Source organism: Poecilia reticulata, linkage group LG13 (genome assembly GCF_000633615.1).
Source record: "Poecilia reticulata strain Guanapo linkage group LG13, Guppy_female_1.0+MT, whole genome shotgun sequence".
Classification (NCBI taxonomy): domain Eukaryota; kingdom Metazoa; phylum Chordata; class Actinopteri; order Cyprinodontiformes; family Poeciliidae; genus Poecilia; species Poecilia reticulata.
The window spans coordinates 15,060,534-15,073,887 of record NC_024343.1 but is presented as its reverse complement, the minus strand read 5'-3'; the positions used below and the strand labels follow the sequence as shown (position 1 = coordinate 15,073,887).

General features: G+C 39.4%; 2 protein-coding genes across 8 annotated transcripts in view; both read left to right on the top strand.

Annotated features, from left to right (window-relative positions):
• Positions 1-6,537, top strand: part of elna (elastin a) — a 64,455-nt gene extending 57,918 nt beyond the window's left edge. For all 6 annotated transcript variants that reach the window (XM_017308400.1, XM_008425622.2, XM_017308399.1 and 3 more), the window contains 8 exons: positions 673-717; positions 1,170-1,208; positions 1,323-1,412; positions 1,595-1,633; positions 2,882-2,929; positions 4,250-4,285; positions 4,609-4,686; positions 5,220-6,537. In XM_017308400.1, the coding sequence (XP_017163889.1) occupies positions 673-717; positions 1,170-1,208; positions 1,323-1,412; positions 1,595-1,633; positions 2,882-2,929; positions 4,250-4,285; positions 4,609-4,686; positions 5,220-5,266 (422 nt within the window). In that variant the 3' untranslated portion in view covers positions 5,267-6,537. The remainder of the gene's footprint in view (positions 1-672; positions 718-1,169; positions 1,209-1,322; positions 1,413-1,594; positions 1,634-2,881; positions 2,930-4,249; positions 4,286-4,608; positions 4,687-5,219) is intronic.
• A 1,313-nt stretch (positions 6,538-7,850) lies between these two features.
• limk1a (LIM domain kinase 1a) overlaps positions 7,851-13,354 on the top strand; it is a 48,384-nt gene continuing 42,880 nt past the window's right edge. The window contains exons 1-2 of one of the 2 annotated variants that reach the window (XM_008425620.2): positions 7,851-8,193; positions 11,529-11,628. In XM_008425620.2, the coding sequence (XP_008423842.1) occupies positions 8,136-8,193; positions 11,529-11,628 (158 nt within the window). In that variant the 5' untranslated portion in view covers positions 7,851-8,135. Of the gene's footprint in view, positions 8,194-11,086; positions 11,629-13,354 lie in introns of those variants that run through there. The other variant, XM_008425619.2, reaches the window with a different exon arrangement.

Here is a 13,354-nt window from a genome sequence, read left to right as displayed (position 1 = left end):
CACCAGTTGCACCAGTGTTTGGTGCAAAATATTGAGCATCTGACTAAGAGGAAATGCTAAAATTACTCTAAAAGCAATATCAAAAGTCAGAAAATAATCTGGAAGTAAACTGAGGAACAAATACCTTAGTTTATGGAGATATTTCTTGTCTGATGAAGCTAAAATAAAAGTTTTTGGTCGTAATGACTGTTGTTACAGTCGTAGACGTCCTGCATGTTTTGTAGCAGGAGAAACTAGGTAAATGTATTTTTATACAGACTACGTAAACAACTGGTTTCAACTGAATATGACAAAGACTTCATGCTTCTTCAACATTTGGGTGGTTTAGCATCACACGGTCAAGATTAAAAACAGTGTTGATATAAAAGGAAAGGAGCATGAAAAGCTAAATAACACACAGTTTTCCCCTGACAACACAATGGTCCGGCCCAGCGCTCAGGGTGACAGTTGGTCAGGACGTGCCGTCACATCGCACTTCCTGTGCAGGAAATTGGCCAAACCCTGATAAGTGACGAATGAGGAACTGCTTTGATGGTGTTTCAGAGCAGAAAGTATTTACAGCTTGTCTTGTCCTTCTGCATTTGTTTCTGCATTGGTTGCGTGTCTTTGATAGCCTATAAAACAGTAATTTCTCATCTCTCCTGAACCCCGTCTGTCTTTGTTTCTGCGCAGTTGGACAGGCGGGAGCTGGTGGTGGAGTCAAACCACCCAAACCAGGTAAAATACCAGCTCTCGCTCCGTCACAGCAAACCCTAACTTATCCTGGTTCCCCCTTTAAACTACAATGAGATATTTTTGCTCATATGATCCCAACACAAGAAGAAGAAGAAGAAGTAAGACGTCCAGTTATTTACCTTATAAAGCCTGCAGAATCCAGCTCTACCAAAAACAGCAATCCCAGTAGGGTTGCTGCACCATTAAGAGTTAGCAAATTTTTGGTAATACTGAAGATAACATCGCAGTTAGGTTTTTTTTTTATTCCCTCAAGAAAACAAGCTGTGGTGGAGCCCTTCCCAGAAAACAGCTCAAATCTGTTTTGAGGAATTCCTATATGACCTGAGATGAACTGTGTCGTCTTGCCAGAATGAATAAACAAAATAATAAAAAATGAAATGTTTTGGTAACAAAAATAGCCTTAGCATTTGCTCTTTTGTGCTGTGTTTGATCAGGTTATGGTAACTTTGGAGGAGGAGGAGTATATCAGCCAGGTGAGAGTCACATTATGTTGCTCTATCTTACTTTAAAACTGTAAATACAGATAAACAAATCTTTTAATTTTAAAGTGTCCAAGCCACTAACTGTGTTTGAACCTGGAGTTGCAGGTGGTGCAGGGACCGGACTGGGACCTGGAGGAGCAGCAGTCGCACCAGGAGGTGGACAGTACTCTGCTGCTGCAAAAGCTGCTAAATATGGTACAAATAATTAACACACAGGTGCAGGGTTAAAGGAGAAATAAATGCTGAACTATTTGTTTTATAGGGCATGTGTTGAAATGTCTCTTTTATGTCATGAAAGTGTGTTGAGGTTGGTTTTTAAATGTGGGGGAGAGTTTAAAAGTGATGTTCAGTTTTTCGGTGTCCGTTCTGTTCGCTAGGTGTTCAGTCAGGAGTTGGACCAGGAGGAGTTCAAACAGGTACATGATGTTCACACTGTTATATGATGCAGCTTCTTTAACCTGCTGTTTTATACTGGAGATGCTTTCCAGAGACCTGAAAAATATTTATTTTCCTTAAACGTTTTAATTTCATATTTTTGGAATTATGTGGCAGAGAAACAGGTGGAAACAATATGCATGGTTTTCAAAATATTCTGTACCTGATTCAATACTTTATCAAACCACATTTTAGTCCAACTACAGCTGCAAGTCTTTGAGATTACTTTGGTCTAAATCTAATCTGTGCCGTTGTAGTTCAGACTGTGTGTTTAGGGGTTTGTCGGACTGGAAAGTGAAAGGTTTTTATTGCATCTAGCAGGTTTTCTTCCAGTATTTCTCTGTATTTAACTCTGTGTGATTAGCTTCCCTTTCTCCACGTTAGAAAAGTATGCCAAGAGCATGAACTGATCTGACCTGAGCACCTGTTTCCCATTTGCTGTGTCTCCTGTAGGCTTTGGGGAAAACTATAAACAGAATTTCTTCTTGGTTTCTTTTAACAATTAGTCTCTTCTCGCCACTCTGCCATAACGGCTCTGATTGGTTCCCTCTTTGCTCGGTCTGCCGGTTTAGGAGGGAGGCCTTATTTTGACAGGTTGGGAGTTTTGGTAAACTGTTTCACTCACTTCTAATTGGGTTTTATTTCGCAGTTTCAGAGTAAAATGTGATGAACACCAATGAATGTCATAAACTTAAAGTTTAGCTTGTTAAAGAAATATGGGAACAACGTATTCTTCCTCCTTCCACGTCACAATCAATCGTTACTTTATCACATAAAAACCCAATGAAATGCATTCCAGTTTGTGAGTTTAATATGACGAAACATGAAAAGGATTGAGGGCGATGTATTCTTCTGAGAGGCAAGGTCCTGTTGTTCCTCCACCGGTGATGAAGGAGTGTAATCACATAGCGGCAGCCGGCAGCACAGACTGTGTTCAAGCTCATCACGAATAGATACGTCGCTAATCTCTCTCCCAGAGGTCAAAGGCATGTTGGGCTGTGCTGCAGATGGTGCGGAAAAAAAATTTAAATTTAGGAAGCTGCCCAACTTAAGTAGGAGAGACATTTTTCAAATTCAGTAAATAAACAAAATGAGGTCAAGCTGTGCTGTATTCTGCTTGTATTTCTCTAATTGTTGCTGTTTTAATTTATTTCATTGTTGTATTTATTCATTTATTATGTTATCTGGCTGAACATAATCCCATCAGTAACTGCTTTTTAAATCTACAGGTGTGGTTCCTGGTTATAGTGGAGGATACCCTCAGCAGTACTACCCAGGTACTTAACTGCCTTCTTGTTACATTTTCTTTATGCTTATAAATCAGCGATGGATGTTATATATATATCATGTACATTTGTATTTTTGATAGAAACGACTGATTTGTCGTGCCATAAATAAGCAGAGATAATTTCGTAATCAGCTGAATATTGAGACAGACAACACAGGGGCTTGTGTTCAGTGTCGCAGTCTGAAGCTGCATTCAGGCAGACATATATTATTGAACAGCTTTAATTTTTTATGTCTGTTTCTAGATCAGGTGGATTAATGCTGATCAGCCGCTTTTCATGAAATGTGAAAAAAGCTAAAGTTATTGCATCATTCACATTTATAAATAGTTTATTTAGAATAAGCTGAAAGAGGGATGAAGCCATAAGCTTCTGAAAACTTTGCTTTTTTTCCAGTAAATTAATATTTATCTCATTTAACAAACAAAGGAAGAAGAAACCACAAGTTTAAAATATTTACTAGGGTTTATATATTAACAAGATTTGATTTATTTCTCTGCCTCTGTTTCTTGAAATTTTTACTAATCCCTAGTCCAGATTTTCCAGATTTATATTTTGACCTGTCCATGTGAGACACATTGTTGAAGTCTGCTGTATTTTGTAGTTCAGCTCCATATATAATATGAAATAAAAAGATATTTAATCTTATGACTGTATGATGTTAATGAAATTATTTTAATTTTAAATGTAGTTTTTTTGTATTCATAAAGCTTGTCCTATTCAAAACCGGCAGGATGGTTTATTTGTGTCTTATGTTTATAAAGAATTAAATGACTTTTAAAACAAAAATAAATTACAGTTTTAACTGCAAGATGTTTGCATAGTTACGTTTCATGGAGCAAGTTCTCTCTCGCTGTCCTGCTTTAAGCAAATAGTGATCGAAGTTAATGTTCACAGACATGAGCACATATTTCTAAATATAATCCAGGCGAGGAAACCACAAAATGTTTGGACACTTTGCAAAATTTGGTGTCATGAGTCTTGCAGCTCATGACTCATACCACAAATGTAATCCACTGATATTAAATTCACATAAGTTCTGCTCATATGTTGTAGCAACGAGCCAATAAAAGCATTAATTGCCTCATGCTGCACTTTGTGAACCCTCTGTCTGCGATGACTCACATCAGCACGCTGATTGCAGAAAGGTGCAATCAGCAGTGCTGATGCTCCTGATGGTGAGCTTCTGACATCGCCATGTTTCTGTTTGGTTCTGTTAGTTATTATTTGACTAATTGGGAATACTCAGAGACAGGTTAAGGCTATGATACTAAGATGTCTCTTATTTCTTGTGTTTTTGATGTTGTTTAGGTCAATATGCGCCAGCCCCACTGACCCCGCAACAAGGTACCAAAGACCAGCTTCATCACCTTGCTGCACATTTAATTACAGTCTGAGGGACCCATGATGATCCTAATCCTAATTCAGATAAACATCTTAGAGATGACGACATTTATCCAATGTGCCAATGTGTGTGTGTCAATAAATTTGTTGCTAATATTTCGTTACATGACAAGTGCAGAGCTTTAAAAAAAAAAAAAAAAGGAGTGAAAACAGCACGGAGCAAACATTTGGTTTATAATATAATACTAACACACCAATTAATTTAGCATAGGAAGTGGCATAGCTATAATAAAGCAATGTTATTTGTCTCTTTTGTCATCTTGCAGCCAAGGCAGCAAAGTATGGTGCGCTGCAGGGCTTCCTTGGCGGAGGAGGCGGCGGAGGAGGCGGAGGCTTTTACAGAGGTGAGTTACAGTCTTTAAACCTCCACAATCATTAAAACCTCTTGTAAAATGTTTACAAAAGCCTTGAAATTAGAAAGGTTTGTTGTTGCCACTGCTGAATCTCACATAAAAATTAAGAAAAATCCAACTTTTCATTTGAGTTCATAATAATGATTAATATAAATAATTGTAGCCAAAGCATTTTCGGGGGTTTATACTCAGACTTTGTAAGTTGATTGGAGTGTCTACAAGGTTTTAGTTAGTAATCCAAGACTTTTTCTTTGTTCCTCCTAAAAATGGGAAAAACAAGAGAGCATGGCAGTGAGCTATAAAAAAACACTGATCATTTTGATCTTTGTGATTTCTTAATGTGGTATTTATTTTCACACTAAAGGTTGGATTTTTCTGCTTCTTCCATTGTGCAAATGTGATTATTTCAATAAGGCAATAAGAACACACACAAAAAAAACTGCAACCTTAACATGATCGATTATTGTCGAAGCCACTCCTTGGTAATGAATTAATAACTCGGCTTACTGCGGTGTTCCCTGTAGGTGGCGCTGCAGGATGCCAGGGTAAATACTGTGGGAGGAGGAAGTAGAGGGTCTCCAGATCCAGTGACCTCAAGAAACCATGGTGCTACTGCATGATCTAGAATGTACATTTTATATGCAAACAAAGCCCGATTAGACAACCTGTATAGATGTTTGTTGTTGCTTACTTGACTTCAATGTCTGTTTTTCTACAAACCCACCGACCCAGAATTTTGTACACGTTCTGTTGTGAACATACGTTATAGATAGAGCCTTTAGATAATCATGTATGTGTTCCAGTTAATCAGCTTTAACTCTTTGCACTCCGTCACAGGAGTTAGAAATGCTTTGTGTCTTCGGTGAGTGTGTGTGTGTGTGTTTTATTGTGATGATCAGGCTGACCTTTGTGTTTTAATCCCTAAAACAAGTGGACGAGTCCCACCCGTCCGAGCAGAACCCGTCGCCTCTCGGGGAGGGTTGGTTTGGTCAAAGCTCGCCCAAACGCTGATCAGATCTGTCCAATCTGCTCCCCGCTCTTCCTCCGCTGCTATTTTTAGCCGTGCCGAGTGTAAAGCGGCGGGAGCTTGCTCGGGCCAACCCATCTGCTCTCTGAGATTTTGCTGATTCTTGTCGCTGTGCAGTGAAGTCTTCTCAGCACTTTCTGATCTTCGAAGAGCAGAAAGCTGAAGGCAATCGAAACGTCTTTTGATGCTTTGCAGGGAGAGAAAAGCAGCCGGCTTTCAGTAGATGTCAGGCTGACCTGGACTTTGTGTGGTTGAATGTTGAGTGTGTAGTCTCATTTATGTTTTTTTGTTTGTTTGTTTTTTTTTGGACTCATAGCTTTATCGTTATCAGGAAAGCATAAAACAAGAACAATCTTTTTGCATTTATCCTCTGTTACTAATTATTATTACAGGCTTTGTTTAATGGGGGAGGATGTGTGTTTATGTGAGGCATAAAAATCCTCTTGATTATTTACTTGAGCTGCTTTTATCAGGCTTTACTGACCAAAGGTTTCTGAGTGCTGTTGCCGATGTGACCGCATCTCTCCATGTGTAACTATGTACTGTATTTTTGACTAATTTTGATGTTAGCTGGCGTCATTTTCTTTCACTCGGGGCTCCGTGAGAACTGTCTTTGAGCCTCGCCGGGTTGGACCATGTCAGATGTGACGTGGGATGCTCTTCATCTTTATTTAAAACTGTTTTCAGAAGGAGGAACGGTGTGGTTTTGCACTTTTTTTTTTAATGATCTCCACGACACATGCGACTCGATCCTAGACATCCTGGCAATGTTTTTGCTTTAACAGATAACAAAATAAATGTGTTTAAAGAAGTTGTTTTCTTTTTGTTTGCTTGCTTCTTTCTTTAAACACCAGAACGACTCAGTTGATCAAAACCATGTTAGCTTTTCCAAATTTTCTGTAGTCTAATAAAATTGATTGTTTTCCAGCAGTATTTAGTTGAAACATACATTGAATAAAACACATTCACCTTTTTTTCCTCAATCTCTGAAGTTTATTTTAGGTCAGTTAGGATTAGCAAAATTATTTCTCTTTTAAATGCCACAATAACGAGAGGATATGTCAGATTTATTTAGTCATGTCTTATATTAATGTCAAATGTGTCAGTTAACATATCAGAAGTTTACAAAGTTGCGGCATCATCAACGTGGCATGTAAAAGTACTGTTTTACATTTTTATCACAGCACAGCCACAAACTTAAACGGAATAATTGGGACTTTTAAGTATTGCATGAATGGAAAATAATGTTTACATCATAGCTCCAAAAGCCATCTAATTATGTCAAAAAGTTAAAAGGATATAAATAGTTTTGCAAGGCACTGTGTAAGTCCTGTAGTTAGTGTCCTAGATGGAGATGATAAAGCCATGCTGCTGTTTCCTGAGGCTCTCCAGGGACAGATGCTGACCCTGGATTCACATCCTGCAAAAGAAGCTGACTCTGTTTTCTATCTGCAGCAGGGCTCCTGTGGAACTGTACAATGTTCACACTAATTGTATAACTGGTGAGCTACAATGACATACTTTCTGTCAAATGTCTTCAAATAAAAAAATATGATGATGAACAAAAGCTTGTAAACTTGGTCCCAAATGTCAGAAAAGCACAGTCAAATTTATTTTAAAAACTGCTACAAGAACTGGAGACTGGAAAAATGTTACATAAAAATCTTTTGAAGAAAAACACTCTTGGAGGACAACCATGTTTTCTTCCGATTGGCATAACTGGTTACATTCTGTATGATTTTAAGTAACTTGATATAACTGCAGTGGTCTTGGATGGTGACTTATGTTAAGCCATTTTTTTTCTATAAGGTGTGTAGACCTTTCAAATCCGATTCAAAACTTTCCAGTCAAAAACAGCAGTTTTTGTTTTTTCTTTTCAGACTATACCTTATATGGATACTTACTTGCTTTCATCTAATTCGTTAAATTGATGTGCGTCTTTCTGTTGTGACTGTGGCAATAATGAAGCATTATTTTATCTTAAGACTCCCTCGAGTGAGATACAAACTGTGTTTGCAGCTGTTTTTGTATCCAAAACAGGTGATTAGATTATATGTTACAACGACTTGCCATAAAGACATCCCTCTCCTCCTTCTTCTCCCTCCCTCCGAATGGGAAAACAAATCCTGAATTCATTAACTGGGGCGTGTTCCCGGTTGGCCAGCCTCTGTATTTTCCTCTCCCCGGCTCTGCCACTCCATTGGTCGGCGAATCTGTTGAATGAACCGCCGGAGAACCGAGCGAACAGCAGCGGGCAGGAGGAAGCAGCGTGGGCCGCTTCGGCTGCGGGGATCGACCGAGGCACAGCCAACACCAGCACCGGGGGAGCGCGCTGCGGTGGAGCCGCTGGGGGACGTCGGCTACCGGTTCTCTGTCGACCAGAGGTTCTCCGGAGGAGACCAGAGGAAAGTGAATGAGGTTGATGCTGCTTTGCTGCACCTGGAAGGACGAACGCATGGGAGAGGAGGAAGGTGAGGAGCTGGCTGCTGGGGGTGTGTGAGGGCGTTTAAAAGGCAGAGGACGCTGCAGACAGAGAGGCGATAAATGCGGAGTTGTGCTGTTGTGTTTGACATCCACCGATCAGATATGGATGTGTCAGCGTTTTCATCCAAAGGGAGGCTGTTTGGGCATGTTAGCGCCGATTCTGAAGCCGCGTTTTCCTCGAGTTGATGCATCCATCATGTTTGTGTGCACCAGAGACACTCGCACCAAGCTCACTCTGCATGTGCAACCAGTAAAACAACATGACTGTTTATGATCAGATTGAAAGAACAGCAAAACGGTGAAAAGACAAGACTCTTAGGTCTAAGTGAAAAACAAACAACTGCTTGTCTAAGTACTTATTACCATTTGGGTGGGTAAAAAATAGAAGGACATCATCTCACAGAAATGTAGGGTTTAATATTAGCTTCTTATTTTGATTGTGTGGCTGGAGATGGGCACCAGCAACCCTCCCGACCCCACTACGGGATAAGGGATTGGAATGGATGGATTTTGGTTGTGTTGGATTTTGGTTGTGTTGGATTTTGGTTGTGTTGTAGATTTTTCATCTGTCCCTCTTGTATTTTACTGTGTTAGTCCTGTCCTCTCGTGTTCTATGAATAGAACCACGCAGACTTTGCATCTTTACGTTTACATTGCAATGACTCTGCAAGGCATTTGAGTTACCAGAGCTTCACCTGTACAGCTCATGCTGTGCGGGGGAACATGAGGGTGTGTCTGTTTGCTTTTGCTATCTCGTCTTGACAAATACAGGAAAGAAAGAATGACTCTTAGACATTCGGCTTCAGAAACCAGTGAGTGTAGTAATCCTAAGCCTTCGTTATTGATATTAGTTGATGTTTTGCCACTAAACTCCTCTTTCCTTAATTTTTCCAAAGAGATGGATGTCTTCCAAAGTCTCCTGTCTTTATCCGCAGCCAATGTCTCCTCTGCAGTGAACGATGCCTCACATATTAACTCATCCAAATGGGTTCATTCTTCCTGAGACCAAAAGTTTTTCTCATTAGTGAGAAGGAAGGGAGCCGTGAACAGCCCTTTGCATGCAGGCCGCCTTCTACACTGAGGTCAGGTTAATGTTTGCACATGTTGCTTTGTGTTGTGCAGATTGCCAGCTTTGAGGAAAACTGTTGTGCAACCTCAAGATCTCAGGTCTTCAATAATACATGAGCGACCACATTAATGCTACTTTATCCCATTAGCTGTTGTGATCTGCCAAAAATAAAAGGAAGCAAAGTTCTTAAAACAAATGGAGAACTTGGATGCAAAATGGTTTGCTAGACGGGTGATGACTGATGAAGTAACCTTTGGTTGGAAACATTTTGGTAAGAACAGTATCTTACCTTGTCTGCTGTTAAGTAACTTGTTAAATTGTTCTCTGTGAAAATGCCTTTTTTTTTTTTTTACTGGAATCTCCAGGGAATCTCTTTCACTAAATGTTTTCTAAAAGTTAGCCTCAACATTGAACATAAAACCCTATGAGAACCATCAGATAATGTTCTGTAGAGGCTTCTACAGTCGCAGTGTAACCTTTAAGAAATCATCCAGAAATGTCCTGACTTAGTTTCCTGAAGTCTGACCAGAACTTTTATAATATTCCATAAAGGTTCGATAAAGATTAACTTCCCTCTGACTTCCGGTACGTCATCTAAAGAGCAATTAGAGGGAAAGTTACTTTTGTGTTCACTGAAGGGAAACTAAATCGTTCACAATTTAACCAATGGCACATATTGAGGGACTTTCCCTACAAGATAGCTCAAAGATAGCAACTCCTCTCATGAAGTAATCTTCAGAGAAGTTTATTGGAGCGTAGATACAACTTTTACAGGGACAGCTGTAAAATAAATTTGCTGGACCATAAATTGTCCCAGAACTTATTGCGATAAATGACAACATTGTTGTTTTGAGACCATTTTGAAGTAATATAGTTGTAATAATGGCATAAAAATGCAAGAACATGTTCTCAAAGATCAATAAACTTTACGTTTTATTGAACATTTAAACACTAGAACTGGAAGACATTTGGGATATCCAAGGAAGAAACCAGCAGAGACAACAAATAGAGTAAATTAGGAAGTCTCTGTAAACAAAATAACTTTAAAAAAAAAAAGAGTTAGTTGAGACCAAAACACCGGACTGAAGACTTTTATCATTCAGTTTTTGGTTAAATGAGAGGTAAAAGAGAAAAACAGTAAATCAAGCAAATTAAAATTATTGCGTTTCTTTTAATTTATCATGCAATTAATTCATTTACTGTGACAGGCCTAGAGGGCTTTTGAAAACCTTATGAAATCTTCCCTATTGGTTCTCTTGAGGTTAGTTTCAAGGAAGACAGTGCAACGTTTTTGAACTACAAGCAAATCGTAACTAAAACTTTCAACATGCAACCTTATAGAAAGTTTCATGTTTTCTACAAGTTTCAGAGTTTAACCTTCAGAGGATCCTGCAGGTTCACTGAAACATTATGCAACTGTGATCTGCGTGGAGCTGAATCTTCTCTAAATGCTCCCCAAATGTTAAACCATAACTTTCAAGATCTCATCTTTAAAGAACCTTTTTGGACCATTCCTAATGGGTTCCCTGAAGGATAAAGGCAAAGCTGACAGTGCAGTCTTTTAGAAACCGCCAAGAAATGTTTGCTATTATTTTCCAGATGTAATATATACAACACCTTTAAGAAGTGTTGAGGTTAAGGGCAACTTTACTGTAGAGAAACTTCAGAAAACTTTCAAGCTGAACCTACTTTCCCCTGAAAGTAGGTTTCAGGGTTGCCTTCTCTAAAGGTTACATTTTCAAAATCTAACCTTCTTGATTGGTTTCTACAACGTTTATGAAGTAACCTTTAAAAATACAACAACAACAAAAAAACTGCAGGGAATTTTTCCTAAAGTTTCACTGAAGGTTCACAGCAACTTTAATAATTTATCTTATATATTTCCATTGGAGTAGAAAACTTAAACACTTAAGGAAGTTGAAACATCACCACATTATTCCTGGTTCTCACGCTATTAAATATAAATACACCGTTACCAGCTCATAACCAGTTTACCCAGAAGTCAGACTGGCACCAGAAGCCTGGCTGCTGTGTTCGTACAGCTGAGCCAGAAGTGATGTCAGAGCAGCTTGTTGTGTGTTCAATTTTCTCCTCAGGCGAATCATAAACCAGCTGGGTCAGTTTGCATGGGAAGCCAGATAAGCGGCTCATGCAAACACGGACACAATCAGAACGTTGTTGGATCAGCCGAGGCCCCAAATAAAGCCTCGCATCCGTGTGGGTTTGATCCCGTTTTCCCACGTGTCTTTGCAGCTGGAGGAAGTTTGCCGGAGTGCGCGGGATGCAAAGAGAGGATCTACGATGAGCAGTACCTGCAGGCCCTCAACGCCGACTGGCACACCATCTGCTTCAGGTAGAAAACTGACCCCACTTCGCTGCCGACACAGAAATGAAGACCAAAGTGTTGTGGTCGCATGCAACCATGTGGGAAAAAACAAAAGCAAAAAAAAAAAACACATAAATCGTGTTTCGGATTAATGGATCAAATATCCTTGAGTAAAAGTGTGTATTTATTTACACATCCAGCCTAATGATGACCTGTTTTAACTGTTTACTGTTTGGCTGCAATAGGAAATCCTCTGTCGGTGAATGAACCAGTTTTCACTTATTTCTTTCCCGAAGCAAAGGACAAAGTCTCCTTGCTGAATGAGCCTAAGAGCCTGAAGCTACAACGTATTTATCAGCGACCACATTAATGCTACTTTATCATAGCATTAATGATAAATATTAATTAGCTGGTAACAGCTAATTAATCAGAGAGGCGTTGTGATTGTTTGCTCCTCCTTCCCTTTGTTTAGTGCCCATGGATTTTATGTAATTCAATAGAAATACCAAATATTTCTAAGCCTCGGGTTCTGATTTTAGGACCATGAAACTGCTGAAGTGTCAACTTCCTGTCCACAGAGTTATTCAACTTTAGTAGCAGAAGAAGAAGAAGATCTCCTTGTATTTGTCAGGATTCAGGATTTATTTGAAATCAATCAAAAGATTAACTTGATTAATTTGAAAAAGAATGGAAATAAATAATAATTTTAAAAAAAGCTCATAGAACTGGGAGATGAACTCCTCTGCTTGGATTGGATGGGAAGCTTTCTGGGGCAGTGAGGTCTGGTCAAATGAAGATTAACCTTAAATTTGCTTTTTCCCTCCTTAAACCTCAAGCATTTAATGACGTTAGTGAGTAAAACTCTGGATTCACGTTCAAATTTTGAAATACTAATCAAAACGTGGATTTAAATTTGTGAAACAAAATGCAATGATTATGACCTACACTATCCTGCCTTTGAATAAACATTTGGTCAGAATAACTTAATGATATTTGTTCGTTCTTGAATTGGTGAGGTCAAAGTTTACATCCGAGGTGTGTGTCTTGTTGTGCCATTTGTTTGCACCCCCACCAGAAGACTGAAGATCAAAAATAAAACGCACAGCTCAATTAATATCTCGTCATACCTCAAAGCTATAGATTACATTTTTTTTTCCTAGACTGTAATCCCTCCGTGCCTTTAAGCCTTTAATTCCAACTTGGCACATTTTCTTCATAAACGATGAATATGCAAATGTTTACAACCTGGTAATAGCTTTTCAGCTCGCTCAGCCACGTCTCTTTAATTTCTCAATGGTTAGGTCAGCGATGCCAGTTCACGGTCAACATAACGTCTCTGGTTCAGGTCCTGCTGCAGCTGAAACTCTGCAGAATGATCTTGACTGCTTGTTTTCTACCTGGTGTGCAGAAGTACCTGCAACTGTCTCGTTAACAGCTGTAACAGCCTTATCTTCCTGACTGATATTGGACGTGTTTTCACTTGCATGCTGTACTGAGAACAGGTCCAGCTTGGATGTCTGAGACAATAGCAGCAGCTTCTGCCTGGTTTATTATACTCAGACGGCTCCTGTTGCTCTGGTGACATGCCAGCAACAACCTACTATTTGTTGGACTGAGACTTTTTTTATCAGAATTTGTTTTACTTGTGGCGCAGTTGTTAGAGCTGTTGCCTTGCAGCAAGAAGGTTCTGGGTTCGATTCCCGGCCTGGGGTCTTTCTGCATGGAGTTTGCATGTTCTCCCTGTGCATGCGTG